Source organism: Cyprinus carpio, chromosome B20 (genome assembly GCF_018340385.1).
Source record: "Cyprinus carpio isolate SPL01 chromosome B20, ASM1834038v1, whole genome shotgun sequence".
NCBI classification, from domain to species: domain Eukaryota; kingdom Metazoa; phylum Chordata; class Actinopteri; order Cypriniformes; family Cyprinidae; genus Cyprinus; species Cyprinus carpio.
Genome location: NC_056616.1, coordinates 21,783,551 through 21,799,964, shown reverse-complemented (window position 1 = coordinate 21,799,964; position 16,414 = coordinate 21,783,551). Strand labels below are relative to the sequence as shown.

Here is a 16,414-nt window from a genome sequence, read left to right as displayed (position 1 = left end):
TGTCTCATGTCATTTTTGGATCTTTTTTTTCTTAAATCTCAGATTACCATGGTAGGCGATCTGAAACATGGCCGCACTGTGCATTCTCTGGCTAGACTTCTCACTCAGTACAGGATCACCTTGCGCTACGTGGCCCCCAAGAACCTCAGCATGCCTGCCGAAATCATTGATTTTGTGGCCTCCAAAGGCATTAAACAGGTGTTTATATAGACCATACCTGAGTGCTTTTCATTTATTTGCATTGCTTTTTTTCTCTTAAATGTCTAAACTTCTCTAACTACATCCACAGGAGGAGTTTAACAGTATTGAAGAAGCCCTTCCAGAGACTGACGTTCTGTACATGACCAGAATACAGAAGGAGCGATTCGCCTCTGAAGAAGAGTACAAAGCGGTGAGAGATCATTGCATCTGCTTTTGTGTTTAAATATCAGCATATTATTAATGATTTGCTCCTCCTGACAGTGTTTCGGCCAGTTCATCCTCACCCCACATATCATGACTGGAGCCAAAAGGAAGATGGTTGTTATGCATCCGCTTCCCAGAGTCAATGAGATCAGGTTTGCTACTCTTAATTCAATGCATCAGGATGAAATCGAATTTTAAGCAGGCAAAGTAGGAAGTTACATGAACTGGAGTGTTAAATACAGAGTTTTGTTTGCAGTCTTTCCTAATTGTATTTTGTTTTTAGTGTGGAAGTGGACACGGATCCTCGGGCTGCTTACTTTCGGCAGGCTGAGAACGGGATGTATATTCGAATGGCACTGCTGGCTACCGTGCTGGGTCGGTGAAGGGACCATCATAGTCTATTCTTGGACATTTGGCATTAAAGGGAAATATTTTGTTAGCAACATGTTGATTCAATGACTGGTGTTCATTCTGTGTACTCTCCATATAGTTCCGGTAGGTGAGATTTTCTGAGATAAAGTACCCAGATTTATTGTACCTTTCAGTACTCACTGCAATAAAATTCCATATGTTGAGTATTTGATTTAAAACACGCACATTAAAGCAACCACGGTGCAGTGTGGTTAAACTAGTTAAACATCTTAAACATCTTAAATATCTGAGATAGTTGCATTAATTTAGCACTTGAAAGTAGTGGGTTGCTCAGTTTCTTCATTTCACTTCAAAATCAGCTCAATTTAGCAAACAGTTCTACAATAAACAATTGTACTACTACATCACTAACTGGTATAGTATTAATGTAAATGCTGTATGTTTTTTTGTTGTTGTTGTTGTGCATTTACATGTGATCATGTTCATTTGGACATTCCAGTAGGGTATCAGACTTTTGTAACTCAATCTACTTTGTGCAAATACTAGTGCAGATACAGTATGGTAGAAAGATTCTTCATCATTACGGAGTAAAACTTTTGTAATTGTATTTTTAGACAATAAAAACAAAATGCAATCTCAGATCTTTCTCTGCTTTTCCATATCTCTGTTGTTCTGTGTATTGGTACAAATGAAGGGAGAGAATATCAGTAAATAACCTGATCTGTTGGTATTCAGTAAAATGGAATAAAAGAACTCTTTCACTCAATGTTTTCTACACTATTAATTTTTTGGTGATGTGGTCCTGTACTAATTAAAATGCATAAGGAAAATAAGTGCAAGTACACAAATGACATCTGTCAAATTGGGAAGAAAATGGGTATGGATTGCTTTAGGAACCGGCAATATATTGTATACTTGCAGTTTAAATCTTGCCTAAAAGTAAAATCGAAACGGTTTACAAGAAATAGTTCATTACAAAATTTTAAATTAGCATAAATTAGAGTACAATAATTATTTATAAAATTTTATTATTATTGCAATTATTTTTATGTTGTGTAAATAAACCGAAACCCACTATTTCAAAAAAAAAAAAAAAAAAAAAAAAAAAAAAAACATTACGCAATTAATAAACTCAGTGCTTCAGACTTTTATTTCGAAAAACTGAACAAATTATTTTTTTTTGGGGGGGGGGGGGTTAACATGATATTACTCCGTATAATTGTAAATCATAAATTCAGCTCTTGCTGCTTATGTGCGGTGCGTTTAATGTGTATTCTTGCCTTGACTAATGTTAACCATTATTCATGATAGAATCGGTACAGAGTCATTTGCGTAGATCAAAGTCAAAGCATCATTACGCCCAATGGTATTCTACGGTCATAATCCATTAAAACGAGAGTCGACTCCGCTAAAGCTTCGATTCTAAAGAATCAATCGTGTCCCTAGTACGAGCCCTCTTTTAAGGGAGTCGTACATGTTAGCGATTCAGTTCAAAGAGTCGACTCCAATAATCAAGCGCGTCCTCGGATCTCCCTCCTTCGGCTCGGAGCGCTCTACGCTTTCAAGGGAGGACATGCGGCGATAGCAATGAGGAGCTGTACATAGGATATCTAAACAACCATTTAGCTGAGTCCTCTATGATTCAGCCACAATTGATTATATCATATTACCACCCAGTTCAAGGTAAGTTTAAATCGACTGTGTATAAATTTGCGGCTAAAATTCAACAGAAATCTGTTATCGTGGCTAGGCGTGCTAATGCTAACCGCCTGTTAGTCAGCCGTTTGCTTTATCGATAAAAGTAATTGCAAATTCATAACGAACTCATAAACCATTCAACACCGTGTGTGGATTTTAATAATAGGTGTTTAATGAATGTAAATCCGGTGAAGGTTATATATTCAAAGTGGTTTTGTTGTCACTAACGTTAGATGTGAATTGGCCAGTCGAGTCTCGTGCTTTCCTCTCAGAGCCATCCAGATTTACTAATAATCCCGAATAAAATCCATGTTTACCTGTGTTAACTGAGCTTTAGAGGTTTTTTGTAGTTGCTCTTGTCCAGGTCAAACCAAACAGGTCATGGTTAAACTGAGACTGAAGGAAAATACAGGGTCTGAAGGGTATAGTAATCTGTACTGGATTAGAACTGGATTATAGTTTTGCAAGGACACACGCCTATTACAACAGCCAACAAGTAGTGTAAATATGATGACTATGATAATACCTCAGATGCATATCCACGACAGGATAAAAATAAACATTATCAGTGGACACATGACGTCACAAGACGCAACCCAGATGTGTTTGGATGCAGCGAATAGAAGTTAACGCGTTGTTCTTTAACTATGTGTATTTGTTGATAAGTGCATAGAAAATATTAACGTATAACTGTTGGGAAAGCCAATGAAGTTGACTATTTCTTATAACTGCTGTTTTCTACGTCTTTTTGAATAGCTGTTTTGAGTAGTATTATAGTTTTTGATACTTGTCAATATTAATAACCTGTTTGTCAATCAGGATTGGTCAAGTCACATGCTTACCTGGTCTTTGAGAGAGGAAGTAATAATTTACTGGTGGTGCTGCTTTTTGAGTTTAACCAACCGACCATTGATCAGAAGCCACTCTACAAAGAATCAAGTGCAAAAAACAAAAACTGTGTAATAATGAAATTTAAATCAGTATTTACTATGTTTTGATTAAATTACACACTGGTCTTTTTAAAGATGTTTTTAACTAACAATGGTGCTAAAGTAATGTTAAAATGAAAACATTTGAAGTGAAGACATTTGTCATTTATGTTGAGTAAAAAAAAGCTGAGGGAAAGCTTTTTTTTCATTAGAGTTAATCCAGTTCAGTGTCACATGATCTTTCAGGAATCATTTTAACATGCTGATTTGGAGTTATGTTAAACATATTTTTTTGTGGAAACCATGATACATTTTTGTGAATGAAAGTATTCAGCGTTTTCTTAGGACCTCAAAGCCATCTTTAAACATCTGGCAGAATTATGAAAATCATGTTAATATATTAGCTACCAATTTTGTGCTTCCCAGTAAACTGAGTGATGATGTAAGCTACATGAGGTTTGAATTGACATATAAAGTTGTATCAGCTTCATCGTGTCACACTGCTTAATTTAGGAGCTTTGAGCCAGTTGTTATCATCTGGAAGAAAGTGACCTGTGTGATTAGTGTGCTTTCTCATTAGACATGACACAGTCGCTAGATTCATCTGAAATACATTGACTGTAGAGTTAAGCCTGGGATAAACTAACAGCTTGATGAACAGAGGTTCATCTGAAACTTGCACAGCTGCAGTCTGATACGGCTGATTGTTTGGCTTTCTAGTCTTTGGCAATCTGTCTTATGATTGTTTAAACAGCCTGTGATACCTTTGGCTGTGTGATCATCTGTTAACTGCCTCTTACCTTTTCTCGAATGAATGAATTGAATTATTTCAAGCTTCAAAAGTCACTTTGCTTAGTAGTTTGGAACAGGGAAAGATAAAATAGTGCAGCAGTAGGGTTTTTTTTTTAGTGTAAAATCCAATTATTTCCTAAATAAACTTTTGTAAGACTGTGTAAAGAATTAATTATATCTGTAATTTAGTGTCAATGTTTCCTAACACTTCAAATGTCAAAGGTTAAGGAATGTGTGCTAGTTTAAACTTGAGAATTATTAATTACACAGTAGTGGTGGTGATGATGTGGTTCAACAGGTATGTCTCAAAAAGATCCACCCTTTAGTTCTTAAACCGCTTAAAATAGGCTTTCATGATCAGGGAAGGTGTCGTGTGTGGACAAGCGCCTAATAGCCCTTGTCAGCATGGAGTTGTAATCTGTGAGATCAGCAAAACATACTCATCTTAAGCAAAGACATTGAGAATGGGGAAGCTGTTGCTTTGCCCACCATTGCATCCTGTGATTATGAGAGGAAACATCTCATAAAAGCTTTCTCTGAAGTGTTTATCATGTCCTGATGGATAAGCATCTGAAAACTGCACCGTTTGTTTTCAACATTAACACAGGATTCACCTTCGCCACACCTTGTGTTCGCACAGTGTGTTGTTAAACTGGAGCTGAGTGCTTTCTGCCTGCTTTGGCTGTGTACATTGTTCTATATGTCAATAATGTGATGCTGAGTTCTTTGAAGAGCAGCTCCCATTGGACAGTTTTTGTTTAAATATGCCAATTCATAATTCTGTTTCTTTTTCCTGTTCTCCAGCATTGAATCATGGCAGACGCCAAGCCGCACTCTGACAGGCCTCAGAGGAAGATGTCCACTACAGGGGACAGTTTATACAAGGTGCTGGGACTGGAGAAAGGGGCCACAGCAGAGGACATTAAAAGAGCCTACAGGTACACTAAACTCTGTCACATTAACTTGCAATTATTCAAATTTCTTTAGAAATAGTGGATAAAGAATATTTTAAATCTGTTTATAAAAATTGTAGACTACATTCACCAGTGCTTCTATCATACTGCCAATTATTGAAATGTGTACCACAATTATTGCACTATAATATTTAAATGTACCATTTATATAGCATGTCAATATTATATTCATTTTTTCAATATTTATTACAGTATGCTAATTTTATACAAGTGATTTAAAAATAATATATGAGTACTAAATTGTTTTCTTTATTTATTACTTGTTTTTACTTCAAAATAAACATAAATTGTAATTAGATTTAGCAAAAATTGCATATAAATGTTTATTAATAAATTATTTGAACATGTTTTATGTTCAGCGTTGTATCCAGGTTAAATCCAAGGAAAATATTTTTCTTTAGTTTAAAGCAGTAAGAGCTTGCCTTGATTCTTACAAAACTTCTGAACAAACATTCTGACTACTTGCATGTATATAATGAGATGAGTATTCAAATTTAGATTTTTGTATACCATAGTTCTGCAAAATAAAAAAAAAGTATTTCATTATTGGTTTTTTTCCTTCCAATTTTTATGTATTTTGTGTAACCATGATAGTCAAAATTGGATTAATCGTTTGATTCGTCTTTGCAACAGAGTTGTAAGATTCAGGACTCACAAAATTCTTTGTTTTACAGAAAACTGGCTCTGAAATACCATCCAGACAAGAATCCAGACAACCCTGAAGCAGCAGAAAAGTTCAAAGAAATCAACAATGCCAACTCAATCCTCGCTGATGAGACCAAGCGCAAGATCTACGATGAATATGGCTCCATGGGGCTCTACGTGTCCGAGCAGTTTGGAGAAGAGAGTGTCAAATACTACTTCCTCATGTCGAAGTGGTGGTTCAAGGTGAGAGCTCGTTTCCCTATAAACAGCTTTATTATGCATCAGTAAATAAAGGCTCTATGTTACTGATTGTCTTTACTGTAAACAAAGTGTGTTGACCTAAACTGACATTCTGAAGTGATGTTAACTTACTCACAAATACCGTTTTAAAGAAATAAGGAATTACATAGTTTTTCTTGGTGTGATTTTTTTTTTTTTTTAGCTGTTTATGAAGTATTATTAGAAAGATTATCAAAAATAAACAATGTTTAGTGCTTTATGTCCTTGGTGGGTTTCTATCACTAGAAGCGAATTGAAATTGAATTGAGAATAGAGCAGAATGATTGCAGAAGGAAATTGGTGTCACCCCAATCTGCTCTGATAATCTGAACACAACAGACATTATTTAGCGAGCTTTGTTCTCTTTGAGAATGCTACATTTTGAATTTACTTTGGCTTTTGATCCACATGTGATCATTTTCTCAAAAAGGCTTAATGCAGAAAGCAAGACAGCTGAGCCTGATTAAAATGCATCAGCCTGTTTTGATCTACAAAGCCGTAAATAAATGCTGATGTGCTTTGTTTTTGCCAATCATTTCCCTTGTGTTTCATCTTAGGATCTTTTCTCCTCGAACTTTCTAGCATGACAAATATTGTAACTGACTAGTAGCCAGTTGTAGCATCTTGCAAACTTCTCCTGTCGCTGTGGCATTAAAAATGTGCCTTTCCAAGAGCGATGTCTCTGATCTGGGGTCTGTGTCTTTACCACAGGCTATGGTCATGTGCTGTGCCGTTTTCTCCTGTTGCTGCTGCTGTTGCTGCTGCTGTTTCTGCTGTGGAAAGTGCAAACCACCAGAGGATGAAAACTACCAGTACGTGGACCCAGAAGACCTGGAGGCCCAGATCAAAGCAGAGCAGGATGGAGGAGGTGAGCCTTAAGTTGGTTAGGAAGGGGTGTGTGTCTTGTTCTGACTCTGGTAACAACCTTCTTTTAGATAGTTGACTGGTACCGTATTGCTATGGTTTGCTGATGTCACGAGTTGTTCAAAAGACTTATGAATTCAGGAATTAACAGTTTGAATCACTCTGATGAATGCTTCACTGAATGAACTCAGTGAATGGCCATTGTATCAAATGAATTCATCTGTATCTAAATTGTAGAACTGCAAGTTGTTACTTTCCGATATTTGTACTTTATGTACAGTACACTACCATTCAAAGTTTTTTAGTTTTTTCTTTCATGCTCACCGTGGCTGCATTTATTTGATTATTAATACATTAGAAACTAATATTTAGAAATATTTAAAACAATGTCTCTATTTGAATATATTTTAACATTTCATTTATTTATTTGATGGCAAAGCTGAATTTTCAGCAGCCATTACTCAAATATATAATATATCAAATAAAATATGTAATATATCAAAAATAAACATTTTGGTAACACTTTACTTAAAGCCTTTATGTATAATGCATTATAAAGGGTTATTAAATGGTATAATTCATTACAATTATACATAATGTGCAATCCATTATATCTAATCCATTATATCTAATTATAAATAATTATAATAGAATTTCAAATACATAGTGTAACAGTGAATTGGTAAGTATTATAATGTATTAACTGTGGTTAAAATTAATCATGAGATTGTACAATGCATTATAATGTGCATAATTAGTGCATTAAGACTACTTTTATAATGCATAAAGGCTTTAAGTAAAGTGTTACCAACATTTCTTCTTGCTATCCCAGTTGGAAGTTGTGCTGCCTAATATTTTTGCATTTATTTGAAATAGAAATCTTTTGTAAAGATTATAAATGTCTTTGTCTTTTGATCAGTATAATGCATCATTGATAAATAAAAGTGTTTTAGTTTATTTTAATTTAATAATTTATTTGTTTGAATGGTAGTGGATAATTTAGGCGTACCTTTTTAATATATACAACTCTTAAGGAGACATCATTGAAAGTAATAACTTGCTGTTATATAGTTAAAATAACACACACTTGATCCATTTGTTAATATCTACTGGCCATATAACACCTTTGATTTATGAAGGGAATACTAGCTCGGCTTTGTTCAAATCAATGCTAAAGCCTCAGCCTCTGTTGAGAAGGTGTCTGATCTCTGCTGTCTCGGTAGAGACACGTGATGTTGCTCAGGTGGCATGAACAGCAGGAACAAATTTAACAGATCAAGCAAAAACACTAAACATGCAGCTATTTATAACTCTGATTCTGTAGATGCCAGTGCTTTAGTTGGGTCGCCCTCTGAGATTGTTTATTATATTCGCTCATACTTGAGGTTAGGGATTTCAACATCATAAAAAAAACAAAAAAAAAACAAGTGTGATCAGTTCTGATGGTAAAAATTTGCTTTTTTTCATACTCTCAAGTCCTTTAAATAAGAGATAAATATCACTGAGGACATGTTTTGTAGTCTAAAAAGAAGATGGATTGCCTCAGATTCATATCAAAATGAAAAGTCAGAATCACCTATCATCTTCAAATGTTGCTGCACAGCATTTTATATTACTAGCCCATGTCTGTATTCTGTTCTACTCTAGTATTTGAAATGACTTGAAGGTGTATGCAGTTTATCTTCATGTTTAACACTGAAATGAATGAAGTGTCAAATAAGACGGGACTCATTTCACTTGTCTGTCCTTGGCCATTTCCCTGATAGACATTTTGAGCATTCAAGTGATGTATATATCAGTTCTTCTAGGACATTGGGTATTGAGCACCTCTTGTCTTCTTGATGCTAATATAGCTTTTATATTATTTATGGAGTGCAAGCACAAGGTGATTGTTCAATTTTGTTGTGTCTAAATTTAGCACTGGCAAATGTACGACAGTCAAGTTAAGTAGACAAGAAATACTGGCATGTTACAGGTTTCACGAAACCTCTTGAATGTTTTTGTGTTTAGAATTTTTTGTTTGTTTGTTTTTTTTTTCACATATCCTGTTATTCTTAAATATGCCAACTTATATTTGAAAGAAGTGTCTTTTATATTTATGAATATTATTACAAAATAAAGCCTTTGTAAAAAAAAATTATATATATATATATATATATATATATATATATATATATAATTAAATCATACAGCTTTTGACCTAAATGTGTAGTAAGTGGATGTAAATGATGTTTACATGGTTGAAGCTCAGTTTTAAAGGTATAAACCAATTTTTGGCCATCTTAAGAGCTGTGGAAGAATACATTACAATAAAATCATTCATGTGACCTGTAATATAAGATAATGGTTTCCCTTTTACTCGACAGGTGAAACAATTATTATTGTCCAGCCTATACCTAGTCCTGGTCCAGAAATCTGCAGTGAATCTAAACCAGATGCAAAATGACTTGTAAGGTTGTTGGATATTCCTCAACAGCATGAGTCACTTCATTGTGATTGTCTACCTACACAACCCTGTGTTTGTCTGTGATTCACCACATTGTCTTTCACTAACATTTGGATTACTGTGCAGCATTTGCTCTAACGAAGACTGAGTTAGTCACTGGATATGGTTTTCAGACTTTTATTAAGACCCAGCCTCTTGGCAACCTCACTAAGGCTTAATAAACGGTGCTAGTATCTCACAGGTCATTAAGTAGATCAAATGTTTTCCTTATTAAGGAACTTCATGCACTCAAAGACTATGCAACGAACTGAAACCCAAAGCCAGTGACCTGCGTTACAGATCTTGAGATCTTGAATTGTGTTTGCTTTACTCGGCCCATGCATGAACCTAATGCTTTGCATGTGCGTGCTGTGGATGTCCTTGTTTTGCATGTTGTCAGGCCAAGCCTTTTTCTGCCAAGTACTTTGAACCTCCTGTAGGTTTTGGAGTTTGTTGACCAGGAGGTGGAAGGACACCATCTGACCCTCTAGTTTATGATTGAGCCAGACCACACAGTTGAGAAGTTAATAACTTCATAACATGTAATATATAAACAATAATAACAGAATAATTGTTAGTATTTATTATTAAAAATATTTTTATAAAAATTACATTAGAAATATAAATGTTAAAGAAATTAATATTTTTATTCAAGAAGGATGCATTTATGTAAAGACATTTAAATTGTTGCAAAAATGTATATTTAAAAATAAATGTTGTTCTTTTGAACTTTGATAATAAGAAATCCTCTTGAGCATCAGATCAGCATATTAGAAATTTGTGGCACTAAAGACAAGTCTACCAAACAAGCCAGGCTTATTTCAGTTAGTCTGACTTATTTTGAACCAAATCAACTGACAATAAGACAGACTAACTAAAATAAACCTTTCTTATTTGGTAAATTTGTTTTATGAAACAGGCCCCTGGAGTAATGGCTAAAATTTTAAATTGTAGTATATATATGAAATAATAAAAAACAAATACATGTATAATGTTGTGTTATGAAATATTTAGTATTAGCCTTACAATGCAGTTTTAAGTAGATCTTTATTTAGATTAGGAATTGAGTCCAATAAAAGAACAATCTACCAAGCTACAAAAGTTAAAAACATTGTTACTTTTGTTCTATTTATTATTATACACAAAAACTAATAATAATAATTTGTATTATTATTATCCAGCATTAAAACCACTTTGTTAGAGGATGTTAGAAGGCCAGTGAGTGTGAGGATGAGTCAGCAGGAAATTGGATTTCTGTTGAGACGGTTGCGTCAGCATGAAGCAAAGCTGTCAAAGCAGCTGCATCTCATCGATAGAAATGCAATCAACCCAGACTGTTATACAGAGGCACCGCTGGCCTGTCACACAGCCATCTGTTCAGCAAAGTCAACTTCATCTCACCTCACACCTCTATTTCACCATCCCATTCCCATTTTTTTTTTGCATTTTTAGTGTATAGCTAGGATATAAAGAATAAATTAATTAAGAAATCCTCTATTTTCACACTTTGCTGCACATGGATGCTGTCCGTTAGTGGGGCGGTGATTCAGAAGAACTGCATCAGGGAAGGGAGGTACGTTTCTTAGAGCAGAGCTGTGACCAGCTTTGGCCATATTCCAAGGAAACAACATCTGATGTGCTTCACTATAGAGAACAGCGTATGCCTAGTGTGCCTGTTTCCTGCTAGGAAATTCCACATATCCCTCAGACCATCAAAACCTACTGGCAGTGCATCTCCAGTAAAACTGCATGTTCTGTACCTTTGGCTGTCTAATCCTCAAATGTGATAGCTTCATGCAAACGAAAGGCAAATAGAGTCTGCGTTTATCTGCATGAATGCATGCCGCACACAATTTACTTCAACTTTATAGTACTGGTGGACCGATATGTCAGCTAATATTTGACCATTTTGAGATTATCGTACACTTGGATGTTAAGAAGTGGTAGTTCTCTCTTGTGGTTTTAAAAATTATCAACAATCATGCCAATGGACAATGCAAATTTCTTTCTTTTAATTAATTATATATATATATATATATATATATATATATATATATATATATATATATATATATATATATATATATATATATACATTTACTGCAATTATATTTATTATAATTAAATAATGTGATCATATCTGTATTTTATCAGCTACTCTGAACTTTACATTGTACAAAACTCATATTGGTCAACCACTGCTTTTTAGTTTTGCTAAAGCAATTCAAGTAATGATATTAGATCCTAATTCTGTCATTTATAATTAAATTTTTTATCCTTTTTGTTATTCTTTTTTTTTTTTTTGTAGGCTCAGATGTCCCTATTTTGATCCAGCCCAGTTCCACTGTCAACACCTCAGAGTCTATGCATTTCGCAGCCAGCCAGTCCATGTACAACACCCAGAAATGAGCCACCTGCCTGGTCCTGGTCCCGGTCATTACTGAGGGGTCCTGCTGATGGACTCTAAGGCCCCTGATGTAGTGTGCTGACGGCAGGGCATCACGGCACCAGGACTAAACTGTGCCACTGCGCCATACCCTGACTCTGACCCACTGGAATCGAGTGGCAGTTTGCCAAAAGACAAAGAAGCCTCTGCCAATCTCATCTGTGTCTCCATTGGTGTGTATGTCTGTCTGTTCGTATATAACTACACGTTCATTTCAAAATAATATAGTTATGAGGCTGGTGCCACTGGGCAGTGCTCCAGCTGGGAAGTGGGTTTTACTTTTGGGGTTTGTTTCTTTTTGGTTCTGGCTATTTATTTCATTTTTTAAAGCTCGTTAGAAGCATGGACATGAGTGGAATGATCATGTGAGTGCATGCAAAGCAATAACAGCATGCCACTACTATACAGCATAGGAACGTGCAAGAACCCCTCCCACTTATCTTCATCCAAATGCGGAGCCACAACATGGCACCTTTTTTTTTTTTTTTTGCTTCTTTAGATGGCAGTGTTTTCCGTTCTCAAGTTTGCAGTCATCTGTTACATTTGCATTATATTGCATTTAGTTTAAGATCAAACTGGTCAATCGTACGCAAATGACATTACATGGTTGCGTAACGACTTTTTCTGACCAAAGCGAAGGCAGACGCCTCAAACGTCAGCTGACGTGCCGTGTGCAATGGTCATATATTTCCCTAAAATCAGAACACTTGAATATGCTGGTAAAAGTTATTTTTTTTTAAGGCACTTTTTTCCACTGCCTTCATTGGAGGCTTCTAATGCAAATCTAATGGCTTCAGCCCTTACAACTTCACTGCTGCGAAAGCTAAAATATCTTTAATTGTGAAGTTTTCATTTGTTCAAAGGTGCTGAAATGGGATCAACCCTATTTTTGGTGAACGCTTTGCCAAATCGAGCAAACCTTTGCTTTCTTTGTGCTCTTAGGACATATGATGACAAAACGCAAATATTTTTAATGATCTTATTTATTTTTAATATATCATAATTGAGATTAATGTGTATGACATGTTCTGAGTGAAATGATGCACTGTGTTAACTTGATTTCAGAATTTGGATCTGCAAGAGCCTCATGGTTTTAGCAATAAGGAAATGCCCGTTGTGTTAAATGTGAAGGACTCAAATAGTTACTGTTAGAAACACTATATTAGAGTCAGTACATTAGATGCCAAATGTTTTCCCTGTAAATTGTTGTTCAAAATGCAAAAGTAAATACATAGATGTTACACCATTTTGTTTCTGTGTGCAAATGGAAATGTATGTAATAATTTCAAGTAGTATATGGTCATCTGTCTGTTCTGGTTGTCATTTTGGGGGGCATTTTCTTATAGCCAAGAAGCTTTCTTTTATTCCGTAGAAACTGGATGGTACTTTCAGAGAATAAACTTGCCAAAAGAAAAAGAGATCAAGCCAGACATTCATTAGAAAGCATTGGGATATCTGCTTCCAAACCAACTGCTATTTTTTTTTTTCAATGCTTACTGGATCACTTAATTTAATTGCACAATGCCCATTTCTGCAATCAACAATTTACTTTTCGGCACTTGTTTGGGGTGCAGATGATGACTGGTTTTGGCCTCTTCACCAGTGCACATATTAAGTTTTATGATGCTGTGTGTAATAACCTGTTTGATGAGGGGGAAAAGCCAAATCTGGTCTGAATTTACCAACAGCCAAAAAGGAGCTAAGAACCACAGTACTACATTGCTACTTTCCTCCAGGTTTTATTCAACATGGTTCGCATCACATATTTCATTGTCTGTTTATATTATTGAATCTGAATTAATGAAATAAATGGGGATTTGTAAAAATTTGCATTTGTGATTTTTATCTGCTATTGCATGAAGATTACATTCGTAAGTTTACTACAATGACATTCAGATTTTCATTTTTTGATTAGTACTATTGGTCTATGTTCGGAAATGAATTGGTAGCTCAGGCCTGCAACTGTTAACATCACACTGCAGCTTCATGTGCTATAGTTGTACCCATAAGCTTGTAATCAGCTTTGCGTACAATTCCATATGCTCATTAACAGCCCTGTCAAAATACTTATTAGGTAGTGCACACTCAGATTTATTCATGGTGATGGTCATGAGGAAAGGTTTGATTTTAATTTGTGATGACACGACAGCTGCCGCCCAAATTCAAAACTTTGCCTGCTTGTTTAAGCAATAAAATATAAGAGCCTGTGCTAATTTGTAAATACAGTATGCATGCAACCCCATTGTCAAAGGCTGCATTCATAATATAGCATGATGTCGTGCTTTTTTATAAGCTACAATAACAATATTAAAGGGATAGATCACCCAAAAATAAAAAGTATTATTTACTCAACTTTGTGATTTCAAACCTTTATGCATTTCTTTTATCTGTGGAATATGAAAGAAGAAATTTTGAGGTATGTTTGTAACCAAAACATTTTGGTTACCATTGATTTCAATTGTATAAAATGGAAATACAATCTATTCCATTGTATGGAATATAAGAGATTTAATTAGAGAAGTAACCAAGTGAAAGTGGGCAGTGAACAGTAATAATGATCATTGGAAATGAAGTTTTTCTAAGAATTCACTCCAACTGATCTGACATTACACATTTAATGTCACACATATAAAAAGTCTTAAATTGAATTTAAAAATCTTTATGATTCCCAATGCATCGCATTACTACCAACCTCCAACATTTAATTTCATAACAGTATTTTTTTAAGTTTCATTGAGTACAGCAGTCAGGAGCCACACCGGGCTGGAGACATGTCCTTTCATTGAAATTGGTGCACAGCTGTGCCAAAAGACATTTAGAATTTCACTGTGTACTTTCGCTTTTGCCGCACAGAACTGTATGTGCTATAAACGAGTCACATTTATGTATGATAATCAGCACTGCTTTCAGTGGGTGGGACTGTTATTAAGTTATTAATAAAGAAACATGACTGAATGAGAAAGTAAAAATATGCTTGATATTAAAAAAGATATATTAAAGCACAATTAGCCACAAAAGAGAACTGAAGCTGACTTCTAGATGCTTTCTGTATGCACTTTGTCTTCTGTAACATGTCTAAATGGTCAAAAACAAATAGATACTCTCAGTGATGTCACAAGGACACGTGTTGTAAAGATTCACATCTTCTGTCTCAAATATCAGTTGAATTCTGTCTCAAGCTCAGTGTGTCTGTAACTGCAGGACGGCAAGGTAAGGTCAATACCGACGGTCCAGTGAAGTTTCCTTTATTTGGCTAGTCTGTGTTTAGGACTTTGTGGGTTGCATACACTAAATGCAATTCCTGCGAAGGACTTGATGTATCTGCTGCTTCAGTTGTGCCATTGAAGCCCTACCTTACCCCTCCACAACATATAGAATTGGGTGGGGGAGGAGCATTATGTTTTTTATGATCTGACAACAGACATTCACCAAAACAATAACTCATATTATAACTGGAATAGACCATGTTCTACATTAAAACATCACCAAAACAAGATTGTTCATCCTAGAAAACGTAATTAATTAATTAACCACACAAAAGGCCATTTGCATAATGCCTACACACTTTCTAAACCAAATCCTGTTTTACAGGGGTGCTTAAATGAAAGTAAGAGCAACCTCAGTTGAAGCTGTAATAACAGCTCTCTAGAGTTGTTCGAGCTCTCGCAGAGTGTCAAAGGTTTCTTGAACCATCTGTTTGAGCTGCAACAATATATAACAAAGTAATACACCAATATTATAGTTACATCTTTTTTTATATGAAAAACAGTAAACACAGTTGATGTAAGCCCCTTGTAAGCACTTTGCATTGTTATTCACTCATTCACTCACTAATACAAACACATGAAGGGGTCATGAACTGAGAAATAAAAATTCCCCTGATGTTTTGACATATAAGTGGTTATTATGCTATTGTTTCAGGACTCAAAACGTTCTTATTAGTTTAAAAACATATCGAAGCCCATCTGCCAAAACGACAGGTTTTGGAATGTGCCACTTTATGTCGTAAATAGTGTGGTTAAACACTACCTTTGCAGAAGATGATCAACGCTTGCTTCTAAAGCTCTGCCTGTTTAGCCCCGCCCACCGATTCACACAAGTAGTAGGTAAATGACAAATTCTACACACAAACCAAACAATAAACTTTATTTGATTAACTTTATTTTTAATCAAATGCCAGACCCTGTCAGTAAGAGCCTAATCCTTTGTTCACTTCATTTTACTGCATATTAGTTTACAAACAAGACACAATTCGATGCAGGATTTTCAGAAAGACTGAAACTAAAAGATGATGCTGTGCAGACTATACTAGGTCCAACAATAATGTCACAACACACAAGTGTGAGTTACTGTTTTCATTGCTTGATCACTATTGCTTTGTCTGTTATTAAAGATCGTTTGATATGTATTTATGTGTTTTCAACCTAAAACAGCAGCGTCCATCTAGGAAGGATGTAGGCTGTCAAACGTACACAACTATTAGCCAACCATAACAGTGGACATTGACTTCCGAGTCTACAATCCG

At 35.2% G+C, this 16,414-nt stretch overlaps 2 protein-coding genes across 6 annotated transcripts; both read left to right on the top strand.

Annotated features, from left to right (window-relative positions):
* Window positions 1-13: 13 nt before the first annotated feature.
* Window positions 14-1,416, top strand: LOC122134530 (CAD protein-like). The gene is made up of 4 exons (XM_042747089.1): window positions 14-198; window positions 290-391; window positions 463-557; window positions 689-1,416. Exons 1-4 carry the CDS (start codon window positions 49-51, stop codon window positions 786-788), a joined length of 447 nt encoding a protein of 148 aa, XP_042603023.1. The 5' UTR covers window positions 14-48; the 3' UTR covers window positions 789-1,416.
* An 854-nt stretch (window positions 1,417-2,270) lies between these two features.
* LOC109054367 (dnaJ homolog subfamily C member 5-like) lies at window positions 2,271-13,715 on the top strand. Of its 5 annotated transcripts, none has more exons than XM_042746136.1 (7): window positions 2,271-2,460; window positions 5,001-5,134; window positions 5,845-6,058; window positions 6,806-6,962; window positions 9,325-9,412; window positions 10,978-11,016; window positions 11,752-13,715. In XM_042746136.1, exons 2-5 carry the CDS (start codon window positions 5,010-5,012, stop codon window positions 9,402-9,404), a joined length of 576 nt encoding a protein of 191 aa, XP_042602070.1. In that variant the 5' UTR covers window positions 2,271-2,460; window positions 5,001-5,009; the 3' UTR covers window positions 9,405-9,412; window positions 10,978-11,016; window positions 11,752-13,715. The 5 variants fall into 5 exon arrangements, with proteins under 5 accessions (XP_042602070.1, XP_042602068.1, XP_042602069.1 ...); XM_042746135.1 differs by having other exon boundaries at window positions 2,272-2,460; window positions 9,325-9,407; XM_042746134.1 differs by lacking the exon at window positions 10,978-11,016.
* The last annotated feature ends 2,699 nt before the right edge of the window (window positions 13,716-16,414 follow it).

Coding starts and splice junctions, on each gene's coding strand:
- LOC122134530 (XM_042747089.1), top strand. CDS start 49: ATGGTAGGCGATCTGAAACATGGCCGCACTGTGCATTCTCTGGCTAGA. Junction 199..289: donor CCTCCAAAGGCATTAAACAG/GTGTTTATATAG, acceptor CTACATCCACAG/GAGGAGTTTAACAGTATTGA. Junction 558..688: donor CCCAGAGTCAATGAGATCAG/GTTTGCTACTCT, acceptor TTTTGTTTTTAG/TGTGGAAGTGGACACGGATC.
- LOC109054367 (XM_042746131.1), top strand. CDS start 5,010: ATGGCAGACGCCAAGCCGCACTCTGACAGGCCTCAGAGGAAGATGTCC. Junction 5,135..5,844: donor GACATTAAAAGAGCCTACAG/GTACACTAAACT, acceptor TTTGTTTTACAG/AAAACTGGCTCTGAAATACC. Junction 6,059..6,805: donor TGTCGAAGTGGTGGTTCAAG/GTGAGAGCTCGT, acceptor TCTTTACCACAG/GCTATGGTCATGTGCTGTGC.